We start from the raw sequence: 19,641 nt of genomic DNA, 5'->3' as shown, positions 1-19,641 counted from the left end.
GGGAGTGGGCAGTGAGACGGGACTGAGCAGGTCCCAGCGATGGGAGGCAGCAGAGACGGCCGCCATTTCCCCGCTCTGACCCTGCCCCCACATATAGCATCACAACCCAGCGACCTAAGCGGCCCCGCCCTGGTAAACATCTAAGGCTCCACTCCTCGCCCAGTGGCAGGAAGCAGGAGAGGGGGACGCCATTTCCCGGCTCTGAACCCACCCCCACATATAGCGTCACAACCCAGTGACCCTGCCCCTGGTGGCCCCGCCCGGCACCTAAGGCTCCGCTCCTCATACTTAACGGGCACAAACAGACCAAAAATGGCTCAGGAAGATCTCAAAGCCCCAGAGCCCATAACTCTAAGCGATGAAGAAATAGCAAAACTTTCAGATGCACAGTTCAAAACACTGGTCATCAGGATGCTCACAGAATTGGTGGATTTTAGTCACAAATTAGAGGAACATATGAAGGCTAAACTAATGGAAATGAAGGGAATTGCACAGGAAACCAATAGTGATGAAAAGGAAACTGGAACTCAAATCAAGGGAGTGAACCAGAAGGAAGGAAAAAATGACCAAACAGAAAAATATAAATAAACAAGAATTCATAAAAATGAGGAGAGACTTAGGAACCTCCAGGACATCTTTAAACACTCCCACATCTGAATTATAGGGGTACCAGAAGGGGGAAAGGAACAGCCACCAGTGGGAAACTTATTTGAACAAATAATGGAGAATTTCCCCAATCTGGCAAAGGCAATAGACTTCCAGGAAATCCAGGAAGCTCAGAGAGTCCCAAAGAAGTGGGACCCAAGAAGAAACACACCAAGGCACATCATAATTACATTAGCCAAGATTAAAATGAAGGAGAGAATCCTAGAAGCAGCAAGAGCTAAGGGGACAGTCACCTACAAAGGAGTTCCCATCAGACTGTCAGCTCATTTCCCAAAAGAGACCTTACAGGCAAGAAGGGGCTGGAAAGAGGTATTCCAAGTCATGAAATCCAAAGACCTACAACCAAGATTGCTCTATCCAGCAAAACTTTCATTTAGAATGGAAGGACAGATAAAGTACTTCTCAGATAAGTTCAAATTCAAGGAGTTCATCATCACCAAGCCCTTATTATATGAAACGTTAAAGGGATTTATCCAAGAAAAAGAAGATAAAAAATATGAACAGTGAAAGGACAGCAAACTCACAGTTATTAACAAACGCATCTAAAACAAAAGCAAACTAAGAGGACAGCTAGATCAGGAGCAGAACCATAGAGATGAAGATCTCATGGAGGGTTAGCAACAGGGGAGTGGGAGAAGGAGAAGGGGGGAGAAGGTACAGAAAATAAGTAGCATAGACGGTAGGTAGAAAATAAATAGGGGGAGGGCAAGAATAGTATGGGAAATATAGAATCCAAAGAACTTGAGACACATGGTCATAAACTAAAGGGGGGAAATGATAGGGGTTGGGGGGTGCAGGGTGGAGGGGAATGAAGGGGGGGAATAGAACAACTGTAATGGCACAGTCAGTAAAATAAAATTAAAAAATAAGTAAAAAGCAAAAACAATCCACACACATGCATACAGATACAGCAGGAGCAATCCTTTCAAAAGACACATATATCTTTGTCATTCCTGTGCTGGCTTTCCATTGCGTTTAAGAGAAAAATTAAAGTCCTTAGTACGGCCTGCAGTGGCTCCTGAGCTGGTCCCTTTGGCCTCATCTCAGAGCCCTCTACCCCTCTATCTGTGCACTCTAGCCTCACTGTTTTTTATGGAACATTCCATGTTCTCTCTTGCCTATGAACTCTTGCCCAAGTCATTTTCTGTCTCAGAACGTCTGCATCCCTCCTGACCTCAGCCCCTCCCCAGTAAAGGCACCTTAAGCTTGACTGGGTTCTTTGTTCAGTTTGGATCAGGTTCCGTTGTTAAAATATATTATCTGTATGCTTATTGCAGCATTATTTCAAATAGTGAAGACATGGAAACAACTTAAAGGTCCATCAACAGAGAAATAAAGATGTGGTACATATATGCAATGGAATATTACTCAGCCACAAAAAAGAACAAAATCTTACCATTTGTGACAGTCTGGATGGACCTAGAAGGTACAATGCTAAGTCAAATAAGTCAGACAGAGAAAGACATATACCATATGGTTTCAATTATGTGTGGAATCTAAAAACCAAATAAAAAATACCAGAAACAAACTTATAGCTACAAAGGACAAATTGATGGCCAGCAGATTGGAATAAGGGCTTAGGGGTGGGGTGGGTGAAAAAGGTGAAAAAATTTAAGAGGTATAGATTGCCAGTTGGCGTGTGCACTGGCCTGCAGTGCCCGTGGCATTATGGATGGAAAATCAAGACAAATTCACACGGACTACCAAGTCCTGTGGAGGAAAAGGGATGGCATGGCTACTCCCTCAAAAGGGGAACGCCTCAGAACAGCCTGGCCACCCTCTCAAAGGGAGAGTACGCTGACCCTTGCCTAGACAGACTTTTATTGCATTTTTTTTGTACAGGAGTTCAGGTACAACTTATTAATCATTGTCAGGCAGTAAACAGTAGATAGCATACAAAGAACTCTTAGAGCTTCTTCTAAGTCAGGGTCTATCAGCTTAAAAGGCTACAAAACTTTGGGAAAACAAACTCATTTTCTTCCTGGGCAATTATCATTTAACTAAGAACATTCTTAGCAAAGCAGACTTCACAGGATTTTACATATCCTTTCTCCGGCTTGATCACACAGGGAGCCCTCCATTCCCAGCACACAGCTGGACCACCCTGTCATTGTTTTCAGGCTTAAATCAGGCAGAGGAGGCACATAGCCAGGAAATTCTTGGAAACTTCTCACAGACAGACTGAGGACTCAGGCTTCGTCAAAGCTGGGGGGGGCAAGGGTCCATCACCTCCTCTCTCCATAGCCCCCAAAGTCCTTCCCTGGGGCCTCCACGTGATCGTGCCTGTCTTAGGTCAATCCTCCCTTGAGGAATTTTACCCATCACTGGCTAACTGATCAAGCACTGGGGGCCAGGCAGAGTGAAGTAAAAGGAGCAGAAGTGGGCTCCTGCCAGGGAGATAAGCTTTGTCTCCTTAGTGGCTTATGGTCCGAAGGTCACTTGCTCAGCTTTAGCCATGGGGGCTTACAGCTCCTGAAATCAGGTAGGGCGGTTCCCAACAACCAGTTATAAAAATAGTTATGGGGATATAAAGTACAGCACAGGGAATATAGTCAGTAATACTGCAATAAATATGTATGGTGCCAGGTGGGTACTAGGCTTAATGAGGTGATAACTTCGTAAGGTATGTAAGTGTCTAATCACTAGGTTATACACCTGAAACTGACATAATATATTATCAGCTGTAAGTAAAAAAATAAAACTTTAAATATCCTTGCAGATCCCTCAGGCACTAGAAATTTATCCACCAGTTCGAAGCTGCTTATTTTCACTTGAATATCTTTTAGAATATGTAAAATGCATCTTCCATGATGCCTGTACAATAAAAACTTCTATAATTGCATGTACACCTTTGAACTGTATTTCCTCCTGAAAATGAGCAACTTTTTGACAAGTGACTTTTAAATGAACAACTGAAATTTTAGGTTATAAACATAATAGGAATTGTTTCACAAACACAACATGTAAAACAGTATTAAAATTTGAACAAACAAGTTTTCCGTATCTGCTTTAATATCATTATTCTTTTTTTTTTTTTGCCAAAAAATCCTCAGAGGTTAAGACTATTTTCCTTGAAATCTGCACCAATAGAAATATAATGTGGTCCATATATGTAATATTAAAATTTCCCATTGATGTTCTTAAAAGTGAAAAAAAGGTGAAATTAATTATTTTCTATTTTGTATTTTTTAAAGATTTTTATGATTTATTTTTAGAGAGTGAACGGGAGGGAAAAAGAGAGAGAGAGAAACATCAACGTGTGGTCGCCTCCTATGCGCACCACCCGCCGGGGACCTGGCGTGCAACCCAGGCATGTGCCCTGACTGGGAATTGAACCAGCGACCCCTTGGTTCACAGGCTAGCACTCAGTCCACTGAGCCACACCAGCCAGGGCTCTATTTTGTATTTTTAATTGCAATAAGATATACATAACATTTACGATTCTCACCATTTTTAAGTGTACAATTCATTAGTGTTAAGTACGTTTACATTGCTGTACAACCAATCTCCAGGTTTTCATCTTATGAAATAAAGTACCCATTTTACGGGTAGTCTGTACACATTAAACAACTCCCCATGCCCCTCTTCCCCCTCCCCCCAACCTCTGGCAACCACCATTCTACCTTCTGTCTGTATGACTTTGACTTCTGAGTACTTCACATAAGTGGAATCATACAGCATTTGTCTTTCCATACAGACTAATTTCATTTGATAATGCCCTCGAGGTTCATCCATGTTGTAGCATGTGTCATGATTTTATTTCTTTGTAAGGCTAAATAATATTCCATTATACAGCTTGTTTATCCATTCATGGACACTGGGTTGCTTCTACCTTATAACTATCGTAAATAGTGTTGCTATGAACATGAACGCACAAATATTTCTTCAAGACCCTGCTTTCAATTCTTTTGGGATATACACCCAGAAATGAAATTGCTGGGTCATATTGTTACAGTGGTGTTTACTTAGACATTGAGAAAGGAAGTCAAAGGGAAGTAGACATTGAGTTTAATGTACTGGGGAAGCATAAACCTGCTGGTTTACCGAGGAAGTTGCACTTTCACACTCTAGGAGGACGAGGAATGGGATGGAACTGCAGCTGGCTGAAGGTTGGCGCATACAAGTTGTGGGGTCATGCTGGACATGGCGTTTCCAAAACCCATAATGGAAGGCTGGCTGGAGGGCCCCTGGCCAGAAGGAATGTGTATTGCATTGCAAATAGATTGTAATTCCCTCCTTATCTCCTTTTGGGAGCAGCTTCTTGTCCTGTGTGACTGCTTCTTGACCTTTTCCCTCTGCACGTTCACACTGAGGTTACGTGGTTTAGACTCCCAGGCAAGACACGTGCCCCCTTTGTCTGGGGCCCCTTAAAACAAATCTCAGGCTGAGCGAGGTGTGGTCCTACTTTGCCGATCTGCCGCCGTCAATGCTCCCTGTAATGTGACTAAATAAAGCTATGTCTGCTCCATCCAGTCCTCCTTGTTGTTTTTTCAGTTTATCTGAATGAGTGGTCAAGATACCTGGGCTCGACCCTCTGTGTTCCACAGGTGCTCAATAAACGTTTTCAAATGAGCAAATTAATTATTAATAAAGATTACTGTTAATATCGCTGCTCATGACTTTGTTTAGATTCATTTGTAGTTAATTTCTAGGAATACTTTGCAATGTTTTGTTTTCTTGATCAGCTTTCCAGACATACTTCTTAGCTCCTGAGAAAGGAGAGGAATAAATGTTACGCAGGCAGATCCTGGCTCTGTATCTGTGAAGAGATTGAAATAGCAAGTAAATGCTATTGTAGGGGAAGAAAAATATCTTTCCTTTATCTAACTTAGATTCTTGGCTGGGTTTCTGTAAGAAAAGACCACTTAAGAGAAAAACACCCATATTTATTTAAGGTATGCTCTAGGTGACCTGGGCACTCTCATAAGAAAACAACCCCCCAAAGAAGTCATTAAACCCGAGAGCTGTTGATGTCATTGTTCCACAATAACCGGAACGGTTTGTTTGAAACCCAGCTGCTAAAAAATAAAAATAAAAATTCCCTGTGTTATAAATTTTCCACGGTTTTCTTCAAAGGCCTTGCCCTACACAGGGTTTTACTCAAATGTCCACAGGCATTATCCTTATATATGTACATAGACGTCATTATCCTAAAGACACTTTGGGCAACCCTGAAATATATAAATTATAAACTTCCACAATGGAATTATATACTTGTAAGTTATGGCCCCCAAATACTGGTAGGACAAAGGAAAAAGTCACCTATCAGAAGCAGTCAGGATGAGAAAACTGATTTATGACTGTTCACAGAACAATTAACCACCACCCTCCCCCTAAACTGGAAATACATGGTCTTGAGCAGCAGAAGGGGAAACAATAGATCTAGGAGTATAGAAAGATCTGATGCTTTGTGTTCTAATCGCTGAATCCGAAAGCGAAAAAACAGATAAAAACACACTAGTCAGAAGCCAGCAGGCACGTGCCCCACTCCCGTCCTGGATTTACTGCGGGTTGTGGCTGAACAGGTAAGACACAGATTCACCGCTGTCGGTCTGGTGGATCACCTTGGCCAAGATCATTGAAATGCCAATAACCTGGGTCTTGGAGCAGTGAATCCTTTTGTCCTCTTGTGGAATTGTGTTTGTGACAACAACAGCCTCAAAGGAGGCACTATTTATTCTGGAAATAGTTGGCCCAGAGAAAATGCCATGGGTAAGGATAGCATAAACTTTGGTGGCTCCAGCTGAGAGCAGCTTGTCTGCAGTGTGGCAGATTGCACCACACCTGTGGGCCATGCCATCCACATATGTGGGCCATGTCATTCATGAGGATGGCCAGGTGGTCCTTCATGGTGCCCACCAAGAGCATCAGGTCCACTTCACTTGCCATCTTCCTTTCTTTGTGAATCAAGGCAAATTCCACCTTCAGTCTGTCCACAATTGACATGGCTCCACCCATATTGGAGGAAATGATGATACAGTTCTTCCAATCCATGATGTTCTACCAAATCCACTGCAGGACCATGGGCTCTGCATACAAATTATCCACGAGGATGTCAAAGAATCTGTGGGTCTGAAAGGCATGCAGCTCCATGGTGATGATGTGATCTGCCCCAGCAACTGAGAGCATACTGGCCACAAGTTGTGCAGAAACTGGAGCATGACTTTTCTGCTTTTTATCTTGGCAGGTGTATGGAAAACACAGGATCACTCACTTTGGTCACCCTGGATGATGATGCAGTCTTGCAGGCATTGATCACAGTGAGAAGCTCCATCAGTTTGTCATTGATCTGTCCAGAGCCACTATGGATGACGTAGACATCATCCCCTCTCATGCTTTCACCAACCTCCATGCTGGTCTCCTGGTTGTTGAACTTCTTGGTGACCCCCTTGCCCACCTCCAGGCACAGCCAATCAGCCACATGCTGGGACAGGTCCTGGTGCGAGCTGCCACTGAAGAGCTTGATGTTGGTCATCTTGAGACTTGATGGGTGCGCGGCCCAGATGGAAGCAGCAGTGGTCCCAGAGGCTGCAGCCCTGTAGGAGCAGGAAAGTGTGGCTGCTCCCAGTGTTTTTGTTGCTAGTTTTGATGAAGAGTGGAAAGTCATGGGAAAATGCAATAGGACAAAGAGGCTATGAGCTAAGTGGAATAAACATGGGGAAATTAGTAAGGTCATTTGTTCAGGTTTGTCTTGGAGTTTCTTGGTCTTGGAGGTAAGTATATTCCTTTCCTCTGGGAATAGGGAGGGCACATCTCACATGAGAGCCTTATGACCCACTTCAGGTGGAGGTCATAGCACTTTCACTGTATGAGGTAGTGTAAATAATCTAGAGATGATCAGTGGATGTACATAAGTTATATGCAAATACAATGCCATTTAATATAAGGGACTTGAGTATCCTCAGATTTTGGTATCCGTCAGGGAAAGGAGGTCCTGAAACCAATTCCCTACAGATACTGACAGGAGACCATGTATGTATGAATTAATTTAATCCTCACAATAACCCTTTTATACTAATTCCATTCTTAACAAGAAGAGCCCAAGGCTCATACAGACTCATAGAGTACTTTTCTCAAGGTCACCCAGAAGTAAATGATAGGTTGTCTAATTTCCTTAGCCAAGGCACTGAGAATCATTGTTGACCTGGGGCCTTAAAGATAGCCATTGCTCCTTCTTCTTGAATTAGGCATGTTTCTGCACAGCCATACCTCAGATTGGGCACGTTCTTTTCTTAGCCTTGCTAATCCTTTTCCACATTGGGGGAATAAGGCCTGGGACCCACTCTATACCCTTCTGGTGACTTTGCAAATCTTTGCCCTGGCCGGCTGGCTGAAGACTTCAAGCCTTCCCTTGGAAGCCTACTCCTCACCATCATTTCCTACTTGTTGTGGGACATCTCCCCAGTGTACCCGAGCTCTGACAACAAACACCCACTCTGACTATCACAAAATCCAAACCAGTCTGGAAATTTCCGAGAACAAATTGCCTAATGTTTCTTTCTCTACACAATAAACTTTTGAAATGCTGTGAGGAAAAAACAATCTGGAATTTGAAGATATTTGGAAGCTTTGAGGGAGCTGGCTGTTAGCGGAACCCTGATGTGAAGGCTTTTGTTAAATGGAGGACCAGATTTGTAAATCAAACAATTACCCCCTAGCCAGATAAAAACAACAGTTTCCATTTCCTGGCACTTACCACAGACTAGAAACTGTGCAAGGGATTCACATCCATTCTCTCTCTCTTTTTCATAACAGCTTTATGGTGACATAATTCACATACTGCACCATTCACCCCTTTAAGCATATACTTTGGTACTTTAGGTAGAGTCTTAAGGCTGTGCAACCATCACCATGAATTCTGGAACATTTCCCCGATCCCCAGAAGAAACCCCATATCAGTGAGCAGTCACTCCCCATGCCCTCTCCCTGCACCTCCTGGTTAGCCAATAATCTACCTTGGATCTCTAAAGATTTGCTGATTCTATACATTTCATATAAATGGAAATGTATGCAGTCTTTTGTGTCTGGCTTTCTTCACTTAGCATGATGTTACCGAGGTCCCTCCATATTGCAGCATGTATCAGTAGCTTATTCCTTTCTACGACCAAAAAACATTCCATTGCATGGATATGCCGCACTTCACTCATCCATGTGTCAGCTGATGGGCATTCGAGGTGTTTCCTCTTCTTGGTTACCATTACCTCTCTATTTTCCTTCTGTGTACTACAGTATTAGTGCTATTTCTTTTTTGTGTGTTTTTAATTATTTTTCAATTACAGTTTACTCTCAATATTATTTTATATTAGTTCCAGGGTTACAGCATAGTGATCACACTTATGAGAATATTATGGACTATATTCCCTATGCTGTAATTCACATCCCTGTGGCTATTTTGTAACTGCCAATCTGTACTTCTTTTAGTCCTTTCACCTCTTTCACCCAGTCCCCTAGAACCTCCTCCCCTCTGGCAACCACCAGTCTGATCTCTGTGTCTATGAGTCTGTCCCAATTTTATTTGTTTGTGTATTCTGTTTCTTAAAGTCCACATATAAGTGAAACCATATATCATTATCTCTTTTAATCCTCATCCCACCCACAGAAGTGTATATTACTCTCCATTGATTGATTTTTGTAAATTATGTTTTCTTAGAGCACCAGAGATGATAAATCGTCCCAAGAAATCATTGACTGGACTTAAAAATCCCAGACACCAGTCAAGTGTTGATTCTCATGTCAGGAAGGCATAGTGTAACCTAGCAGAAACTTCGTTTATATGACCTTTTCTCCTTTCCTTCCTTTTTTTGATGCAAACTGGCCTCCTCCACCACCCTGACTCATCTGCGTCTTTCTCCCTTGCATGTCCACTTCCTTAACCATGAAGCCCTCAACACAATGAGGTTCTGATCAGTATCAAATAATCTTAAGAACAAAACCTGAGTCCATTAGCCACAGAGATAGTGCTTTGGTAAAACTGGAGATAATATCTAGGCCTAAGTTGTGTTTCACCAGAAAAGTGGCAATGAAATGGTACCATGGCTGACATCAGGACCAGATGCACTGATCAACTACTTCCTACCCTAGCAACGACCAATCAATAGAGACCACAACACTTAGTTACCATGATTAATGTTTCTTCCCCTATATTATCCATCCCGTGGAATCCATCAAGGAGCCAGGTCTTTGAGCATTAGTTCACGTGTGACTCCAAGCAAGGGACACTTCCTAAAAATAAGCTCTCATTTTCTTTGTTGCAAGCTCCTGTTTCTTTGGGCTTTGAGGCACACAGACAAATGGACCTCTTTAGTCCCTTGACTATAGGAGTTGTCATTTTAGCCTCCTTTCCAACCCCATCCTCAACCTCAATCAAATGGAAATGTCCTGAGCCTTGAATCCAGCTCCCCCTCAAGGGCGGAGATATTTCCATGAAGAAAAGTCCTGGCATTATCTTATGTTCTCAGCAGTTGGAAGACTCTTAAGAGCTCGTCTGGTTCTTTCCATGGCCCACAAGATTCTAGCAGGAGAGAAGGTGGGTCAGATGTTTCACTCTCCAGCCCTGGCTAGATGCCAATATTCTGACGGTTAATAGGGATCTAACTTTGGGCAAGTTATTTAACCTCTGTGAGCTTCAGTTTGGTTACTACTAAGATTAGTAAGACTACTTCAAAGCTACTGTCAGGAGTAAGTTAAGTGCTTAGGATAGTGCCTGTCACGTTGTAAATCAACCATTGGCTTCCTTTGTCTCTCTTTCTGGTAGGGGATGGTACCGTGCCAGGCTGCCATTCCCCAATCCACGCATGCTGGTCCCTTTCTCATCACCCTAGATTTTCCTCTCGCACCCGCACCGCCATCACACTATTCTTCCCTGGCTAACTTCTCATTCTTCCGATTCCACTTTAAATTGCACTTCCTCGGTAAAGCCTTCGCAGACAGGACCACATCTCTCTCCTTAGTTATTCTTAAAGCACCTTGCACTTTTCCTTTATTACTCATCACAATTTGTCGTTTTAATCCCCCCCCCTTAAATTGTGTGCTCACTTTATCTTGCTCCCTGCTGTATCCTGCGCACCTACCAAACAGTGCCCTAGGATCATAGCGGGTATTCACGAAATATACTTATGGACAGATATGGTTCTGAACTCGGATTCAGAAAAGGAAAATGTCCTCCCCCAAATCACACAATGAGTGGCTGACTTCAGCCCGTCTCCCTCTCCATTACCAATCCAACTCCACCCAAAGCCTGGCAAGAATTTTCCCCATCTGTCCCCTAATATAGTTGAGTTCCCGAAAATGGGGAAGAACAAAGGAGTGTGCAGAGAGGGGTCAAGTGATTTGGTTTGGCCTCTTCCTCTCCGGACCATAATGCGAGCATACTGGAAAATAAAGAATTACAGCAACAATGACGCGGCAGGGCGTTGACAATCACGGAGCCAGGTGAGGGAGAAACAGCGGGGTTTAGGCATAGAAACCGGAAGAAGTGAAGATAAAACCTACGCAGGCGCAGTGGAGTCGCTACCCAATTTCCCCCTCCTCCGCCCCGCCCCTTTTAGCCTAGTCACAAGACACCACACACAGTCAGCTGACCAGGCGCTGCGAGGATCACGTGGAGACCAGCGTAGGGCGCAGGCGCAGATCTTGGGCGTTTGGGCCTTCGGACCTGTGGGGCCATAGAGGGCATTTAGGTCGTGCGCCTAGGCTTTCGAGGCGCGGCCGCCATGGCTAGTCAGTCGCAGGGCATCTAGCAGCTGCTGCAGGCCGAGAAGCGGGCCACAGAGAAGGTGTCAGAGGCTCGCAAGCGTGAGTTTTGGGGCGCTGCTCGAGGCCCGGGAACGCGGCCAGGCCGTGGGAGGTGGTCGATGGGTGAGGCCGCCATCACCGCGGGTTGGAGGGGTGGTTGCGGTCGCGGAAGCTGCGGGTCTCGAAGCTCGGTCTGAGGCTCTCGAAGGCTTCTAGGCCGACTGGAAGTTGCGATGTGGGATAATAGATCGGGCATGGGCAACAATGGGTGGCGTCTTTCCTGGTGTCTGGGAGGCGAGTGAAACGGGTTATCCAAATGGAATTCATGGTCTTTCCCCTCTCAGTGAAGGGATCCTCCATCTACGTGGCTGCTCAGCCTAAAAACAGAGTCCTCTTTGCCACGTCGTTCGCCCCTTTTAGTCAGCCGGCAAGGCTTATATATCTGTTCGTGTCTACTCCATTTATACCGCCAGCATCTTAGTCCAGGTCATCAAGTTCTCTAAGGCTCCCATTGCAAGCTAGTTCGTTGAGATCCTAAATGTTTTTTTTTAAATGTGGCTAATAGGTGCCAAGCGCGTTGCCCGATGTGTCTATGGTGTCTGTCATCATGGTAGAATCGCAGTGAAGGAAGCAGATATGGGGTAGGCTAGTTGCAGATGAGGTGAGAGCTAGAATTGAGAAATGCGAGATTGCTAAATAATTTAACAGGTAGATCTAGATTGATGAGTGGAAGAAGTTTCCTCTCTTCATGTCCATTCTCACTGTGGGTAGTCATCCATCTGAAATTTAAACATGACTTTCCCACCATCTTTACAGCCAACAAATGGTTAGTGCCTGCGGAATAAAGCCCATATTCGTTAGTAGGGTCGTGGAGGCAAGTTTGGATCCGTCTCTTGCTCTCTTCCTGGATGTCACAGGTCCTCCCCTCCAGATTGCGGAATCACTCTGATTCCTCAAAGGCACCTTCATTGATTTCCCTGCAGGCCTGTGCATAGCTGTTCGCTCTGATTCCAAGAGGTTTCCCCCACTTCCCTCTGTTTATTCTCTAACCCCTAATCTTCCTTCAGATCTCAGAATTGAGGCAGAAGATCTTCTAAGAATTCTTCCTGGACTTGACCTTTTCTCCTCAGACTAGGCTAGGAGTTCTTCTGCAGTGCTCATTTCTGTCATCACAGTGCAATAGCTCCAGTCACTTGACTAAACTTCTGGAGATCAGGGACTGTGTCTGATTTATGTGTTCAGTTTCCCATCTGGTGAGATAGATATTTTTGTACCTGTTTTACAGAGGCAAACATAAGGCTCGAAGAGAAGTGATTTGACCATATCCTGGGAAGCAGCATTAGCCAGGGTTTGGAGGCCTCCTTTCTTGTGCAGGGATAAAATACTAAGAAGTACTTGTCTTAGTAATTCCTTGGTGTTTCTCTCAATCTAAGCCTTACACTTTTACACCCAAGTACGTGGCTCTTGTACTTTCAATTAGGGGTGGTGTGATACTCTATATTTCATAGGAAACGCTTTCTTTGAGGGACCTGTGTGTGTGTGTGGGGGGGGGAAGACATGCTTTTCCGTCTTGCTGTGGTGACTGGAAAGTTCTGTGTTCTTCACAGACTATTTCTGATCATGCCCTTGATACAGTATTTCCAGAATGACTTCTGACACTTAGTTCTGTGGTGGCTCATCAGTAACAAATTCTGTCTGTTGGAAAGCATGTGAGAATATTTGGGGGAAGTGGAGGAGTAATTCTGAGTGCCTTGGAGCAATGGGTCATGTTTTACACCTTTCTTTATCCCATCAGACCTGGTACAGGGACTTGTTTATCTCAATAGCTACATCTTTACTGAATTAATTTATTTTAAAGGAGTTTATGGCTAATATACATCTCAGAATTTGGAGTAACTAGGAATAAAAAAATACTACAATAACTAGGAATTGGGAAGAACTACAATTTGAAAAAAAATATTGCCTTTCTTGATCTATAATTATAATTGACTCACCCAGTTAGGAATTGGGTAGGGGCAATACGTGATGTGGTAAAATGCATCAGCCCAAATTTTTTATGAAACCATTGCTTTGATCCTACTTAAAAAAAAATTATGGTACAGTTTATTTCATTGGAGTAAAAGCTAGCACTAGTTTCCATATGTAAGGCCCTTGAAAAACAAGATTGAAAAGAAATATTTCTTGTTCAAATATTTTCAGAGAAGCTTATCAAGCTTGAACATTGAAGATGTTTGCTAAGAGGCAGAGAATGTGTCATCTCTTTAGAGATTAATTCAGGGAGCTGTGGGAGCTGGGAGTGATCAGGAGAGAGGTATTGTGAAATTAGATGGAGCTACTGCATAATGTTGGGGCCATAAATGTTATTTGTAGATCCTTGGCTTGGAAAAGATCTTCGGCTTTGAAATAAGGCTTTGAGTATTTCTGATGAGGAGGCTAGCACGGGGAACCCTGGGGTGCAGAGTGGTTTGAGTGAGGACAGCGGTAGGCCCTAAGTAGGACTGAACTGAACGCACACTTGGCAGAAATAGCATTGGGTGCTTAGAGACAGATCTGTTGCTTGTTACAGACTTGCCTCGTGGAGTGCTCATGTCCTGAGGTCATTAGGGTTTAAGATTCTTAATCAGGAGGCAGAAGGTTAAATTTAATTTCATTCATCCACATGGGCTGAGTGGGATTTGTACAGTTGATACACAATGTTATACAGTAAAGCTTAGTTTCAGATGCAGGGTGTTTTTGCTCTGAATTAAAGAAATGCTCAGATTGATCACCTCAGGCTTTCTTTCTTCCTTCTGTTTGGGTATCTGAAAAGTTTGATTAATGGGCCGAGAATTATTTCTGTTGGTTGGTTGTGGGTTGTTTTTATACAGGATTCGATAGAACCTAGAGAATTTTTCCAGCTGTGTATCAAAATAGTCTTCTCTAGAAATCAGCCCACCTGTGTCTCCTCACCTCATGGGTGGTTGTATAATCTTGTTGTCCATGGCAGTCCATTCAGGACTCCTTCCTGGTACCACTTGCATTGCTTAGATCCTTGTGCACAGGCGTGGCTTTTAGTTTCCAATATTACATCATCTGTCATTAGTTAGAGTTTAGGTTGATGTCCCTTGGGAGCATATTAGTCTCCTTGCTAAGCTTCTAAGTGGAGCTCCAGTTGTAATCAACATAATTAGGTGTTTACTTCTTGGGAAGAGGAAGAGTTTCTTAGATGGCTGATGTTATCCATTTGATATTGGTTCTTATTAATTGAGATTGTAAGAATATTCTGACATATTCCAAAATTTCCATCATTTTTACAGTCTGTAGTTATGGGCAGCAGCCCTTTTTAACTAGTTACTTTCTAGTTAAATAAAGCTCGTAGGAGGCAGGAACCTGTAATATTACTCAGCTTTGAATTCCCTCTCTCTCCTGTGTATGTCCCTTGGGACTGTATCTTAGAACTTTTCTTTTAACTTATGTTAGAATTTACCATCTTAGTCTCTGCTTCCTCCTCTTGTCTTTTAACCACTTCCTGATGTAGCTTTCTTTTGAAAACAGGAAAGAACCGGAGGCTGAAGCAGGCCAAAGAAGAGGCGCAAGCTGAAATTGAGCAGTACCCTCTGCAGAGGGAGAAGGAATTCAAGGCCAAGGAAGCCGCGGTGGGCCCCATTTTCATTACTGCTTTAGTTTCTTAAGGCTTCCCTTTTCTCCAGGCTCTCAAAATACCCAGCATTGCTGGGTAATTCTTGTCCTGGTTGAATTTTAAAGTTTTGGTTATTGTATGTTTTTTGGATACTCAGGCCAAATCTCTTTGGGTGGTCAGTTTTTAACTACCATTGAGTCTTCAATTATTCAGTCATTTAACAAATATCTGTTGAACTGTTAACATGTGCCAGATCCTGGGCCAGATGCTAAGGGGTGAGCTATAAACGGAAATAGACATGGTCCTTGCCCACATGGGGCATAATTTACACGCTGGTGGTCAGGGAGACTCAGTCACGAAATGCAAGTCTATGTAAACCTGCAGCTGTGAGAAGTGTGGTGGCAGAGATACACACGTCACGTGGAGCCATACTTCAGAGCGGATAAAGACATACACCAGTAGCATAAGCTAGAGACCCGTGCATGAAGTATGTACAATAATACTATAAAAACACATTGCTGGGAGTACAGAGGAAGCAAGGAAAATTCTGGAAAGGGGCAAGGGTGGAGAAGGGCTTCACAGAGAAAAGAATCTCTTATTGGGACTCTTGGGTATAAAACAGTTCAAACTGGTTCAAACAAAATGGAATTAATGAAGACCCCAGATGAAAGGCTAACTTGATTTTGATCCAGAAGCTTAAATAGTCATCTGAGGGAATGTTTCTCTGACTCTTCACAACTGGGGCAGATTGGTGCTGTGAGTTGTAGACTGCCCACAGAACGGTGTAGAAGCACTCTGGTTGGGGCAGCCATCCTGTCCTGTGTTTATGTCTCTGCTGCAGTTGCTCATCAGGGCAGTATCCCATACCATGTTATAAGCACGAGCTCTCAGTTTTTCTAGCAGTGTGTCATTGTAACTTCTTCAGTTTTGAGTAGGGAGGCTTAGCATATAGTTTGTGCTCACAGAATAGAGCTGGCGGGGTTCCCCCCCTCTGAGTAGGGATTGTAGGCTTTTAAAAAACAGGACTTAGCAACCGAGCTAACCATTATGAAATGCTCAGGGTGTTCCTGTGAAATGAAAGTGACGGTATAGGGTGAAGAGACCTAGGTTTGAATCTTAACTCGTTCACCCTGACCTCTTTGAGCCTTGGTTTCCTCATCTGTGGAAAAGGGAGTGGTAGCCTCCCCATAGGTTATGGGGCATAGGTGACATGTGAGAGGGTGCATCGTAAACCGTCTCGTAATACACATAGGAAGGGATATGCTCGTTAACATAGGTGGTGAGGTGAGAACAGGTTAGGCAATATGAACGGTCAGACACAAAAAAGTTACGTCTTCAAGAACCCGATAGGTCATGTTCTAATAACGTAGGTATTACAGCAGTTAATGAAAAGCCAGCCATGCCCCAGCTGGTCATGGTTGGTTGGAGCATCAACTCATAAATCGAAAGGTCACCATTTCAATTCCTGATCACGACACAAGCCTAGGTTGTAGGCTCAGTCCCTTCTCTCTAAAATCAGTGAGAAAACGTCCTCGGGTGAAGATTAAAAAGAAAAGAAAGTCCAGCCACATTGTGAAGGCAGTAGAAGGTTAAACTTCAGCGATCAGTGTTTGTTAAATTATGAATGGAGACACAAGGGGTAAGACAGTGAAACATTTGAGCAATTAAATGGGGCAACGATGAGAAGTTGGTCTCTCTCCCACTCAGACATGTAGTTCTCTTCTGAGACAGTGTGAATGGTGTCTTGTGTATTCTAGAATGTTCATGTTTGAAAGAACAGATACTATGTATTCATAATACCAGTGAATTTACTGCTGAACTTAATAGCCAAAACATTAATCATTAGCGGTGAAACTCTATATATTCCTCCTAAATTGCATCCCTCTTACGCCTTTGTTAAACACAGAAATAATAAGCTTATTTTTTAAGAGCTTATTTTAAAAAAACGCAAGGAAACTCATATATAGACCACACTGATACCACTCTGTACCTTGCACTTTTCCCCTTAAAGTGCATATTTTACAGTTCATTCCGTCTTACTGTACACATTTACCTTATCCCTCTAAGTGGCTGACGAGGGTTCCGTGTCGTAGCTGCACCAGCATCTGTTCAACTAGTCTTCAGCCCTTGGCCCTTCAGGTCTCTTCCAGTCGTTGGTTAAAGCTGTACATTTGACTCTAGAGAAATGTGGATGTGTCACTGTCTGGGATCATTTCCTAGCTGTGGAAATGCTGTGTGGTTTACCTTTTGATGGTTTAAGGTTGGTCACCAAGGGACTGCATCAATTTGTGCCCCCGTTAACTTGGGGATTGCCAATTTCCCAGAGGCTCTTCAGTCATGAGGCTCCATTGCCTACTGCTGACTCTTTGTTGATGAGATTGGGTTTCACCAAAAGTACCAAAGTTGCTTGCCAAAGGTTCCTGGCTAACTAGAGTGTTATCCTGACGTTCCCTGTGTGTTATTACTCCCTGGCTTCAGGCTCTGGGATCCCATGGCAGTTGCAGCACTGAAGTGGAGAAGGAGACCCAGGAGAAGATGACCATCCTCCAGACCTACTTCCGGCAGAACAGGGATGAAGTCCTGGACAACCTGTTGACCCTTGTCTGTGACATCCAGCCAGAAATCCATGAAAACTACCGCATAAATGGATAGAAGAAGAAAGAGCACCTGTTCCGTGGATGGGCATTTTAGATAACCTCCGTGGAATAAGAAGCTTTGGCAAAGCTTGAGTTGCATTCTTGTGGAAAGGCATTAAATTATTCCTCTATGTTGTATAGTAGGTCCTTTTAGTTTTTGAGATCAGCAAATGTAGTTTCTTTGTACAAACTTAAAACTTATCCAAAGATTTCTTCTTTTTACTTTATATTTCTTAGAAATTTAATGGGTATACCTTGTCTTTTTCTTCTGTGCCTTTTAGCTCAAGCAACACATACATATATATGTGATAATACTAATATTTTTTTCTTAGATATAGTAAGAAACACTTTTTTTCTCTTTTTTTTTTTAAGAAAGAAAGGGATTAAAATTTTTTTCCCCTAAAGCTTTCTTGAAGGTCAGGGGCTTTATCTATGAAAAAGTAGTAAGTAGTTGTTTGTTACCTGTGTAAAGCAGCAGCCAGCCTTAAAATAGGCCTTTGTGGCTAAGGTTAGAGCAGTGAATGCTAGTATAATTGTTGGAGCTGCTTTTAGTGTCTCAATCAAAATTACTAGATGATAGAATTTAAGAACTATTACATGTTATTACTTTGTGTATTGATAATCATTTAAAAGTAAAGACTCTTTGTCATGCATTTTGTCCCCCTCTGGTTCATCCTTTTTGGTGGTGCAAGATGTACTTGGACTCCGATATTGTGCACGATTTTCCTGAGGAAATTAAATTAGCACGTGTATCACACACACATTCCCAAACCCACTGAGAAAACATTCTTGGTCTGCATCTTGGCAGGAAGGAAAGAATCACTTGTGATTTCACCCAGCAACTGTTTTTGAAAAATAGCGAGCAACTAGTAAGTCAGCAGTTGGCCTTTTCTCTTGAACCCACTGGACCAAGGCAGCCTTGGGCGGGGTGTCAAGCGTGTGTCTCTCCTGGTTGGGTAAATGATACACGTAATACCCTAGCACGGGGGGGTCGAATGCCCTGTAACCCTCTCTTAGCCAAACATCTTTGGCTGCAAAGTAACTTGGTAGGGAGGTACAGTTGAGAGAGAACATTGTGCTATTTCCTTGCTTGTTCTGAAACAGTGCAAGAGAATTAGATGGCCTGTTAAAAATACCATATTTTATATGCTTTAGGATTGGTGGATCTCAGGTCACTTCTGTCTGCAGTTACTGTTTCTTTTTTTAGAATTCCTCAAAAGAGTTTTCTGCATGAGCTTTTGCCTTGTTTTACTGTCAAGGTACTCTAATTAGCACGTGCCCTCCGTTGAAACTGCTTGTGGAGGTCAGCAGTACCAACCAGATGGAGAGGCCCAAACCTTTTCTACCTTATCTGTAGAACTGCTTGATGGGGTTGACCAACGGTTCCTTTGTGAACCACTTTCTTAGCTTCTGCAGCAGCATCTTTGATTCCTCCCCTAGTCCCCAAGGATTTGTTCTTGGACTTAACACTGATTTGCTAAGACACGATCTATGTTTTCTGGCTTTAAATGCCATCTGTATCGAAGACTCAAAATTTATATCTACAACTTACCTTTCCTGAACTCTAGAGTTCTCGACAAATCACTTATAATTTGCTTTGGATATCTAATAAGCCTCTCCACCTTAACATGTCCCAAACTATACCCAGCTTTGTTAGTGTTTACTCTTGGTATCGGTAAGTGTGGCAACTCAAGCCTTGGCTCCCTGCAACCACAGATTTCCCAAACTTGAGGGTCATGGAGAAGCAAGACCTGGATTCGCTGGCTTAGATACAGTATCTTTAACCTGGTTGCCACCAGTATTTGCATGGTGGATGAATGGAGTTGGACTTACATAACTGCTTGACTTTCAGCCAACCTGCCAAGTGTTGTTAGTCACAGAATCAACGGAGTAATTTCAAAAGTGATTTAGGGTCAGTTGAGCCGTGAAAGATCTGAAAGGCAAAGAGGTGGGTGACCAGGAGTAGAGCAACCCAGATGATTTAAA

The 19,641-nt window shown here is 43.2% G+C and overlaps 1 protein-coding gene and 1 pseudogene across 1 annotated transcript; one reads left to right on the top strand and one right to left on the bottom strand.

The window, feature by feature from the left end:
- Window positions 1-6,167: 6,167 nt before the first annotated feature.
- LOC119044945 (ribose-phosphate pyrophosphokinase 2-like) lies at window positions 6,168-7,141 on the bottom strand (annotated as a pseudogene).
- A 4,128-nt stretch (window positions 7,142-11,269) lies between these two features.
- Window positions 11,270-18,308, top strand: ATP6V1G1 (ATPase H+ transporting V1 subunit G1). The gene is given in 3 exon segments (XM_037139464.2): window positions 11,270-11,460; window positions 14,935-15,035; window positions 17,498-18,308. Coding segments are annotated over 3 exon segments (357 nt in total). The 5' UTR covers window positions 11,270-11,378; the 3' UTR covers window positions 17,672-18,308.
- Window positions 18,309-19,641: the final 1,333 nt, after the last annotated feature.

Source organism: Artibeus jamaicensis, unplaced genomic scaffold (genome assembly GCF_021234435.1).
Source record: "Artibeus jamaicensis isolate MK-2021 breed Jamaican fruit bat unplaced genomic scaffold, CSHL_Jam_final scaffold_1964, whole genome shotgun sequence".
Lineage (NCBI taxonomy): Eukaryota > Metazoa > Chordata > Mammalia > Chiroptera > Phyllostomidae > Artibeus > Artibeus jamaicensis.
Note: the sequence above shows the minus strand (reverse complement) of the source record. Positions and strands in the feature narration are given on the sequence as shown.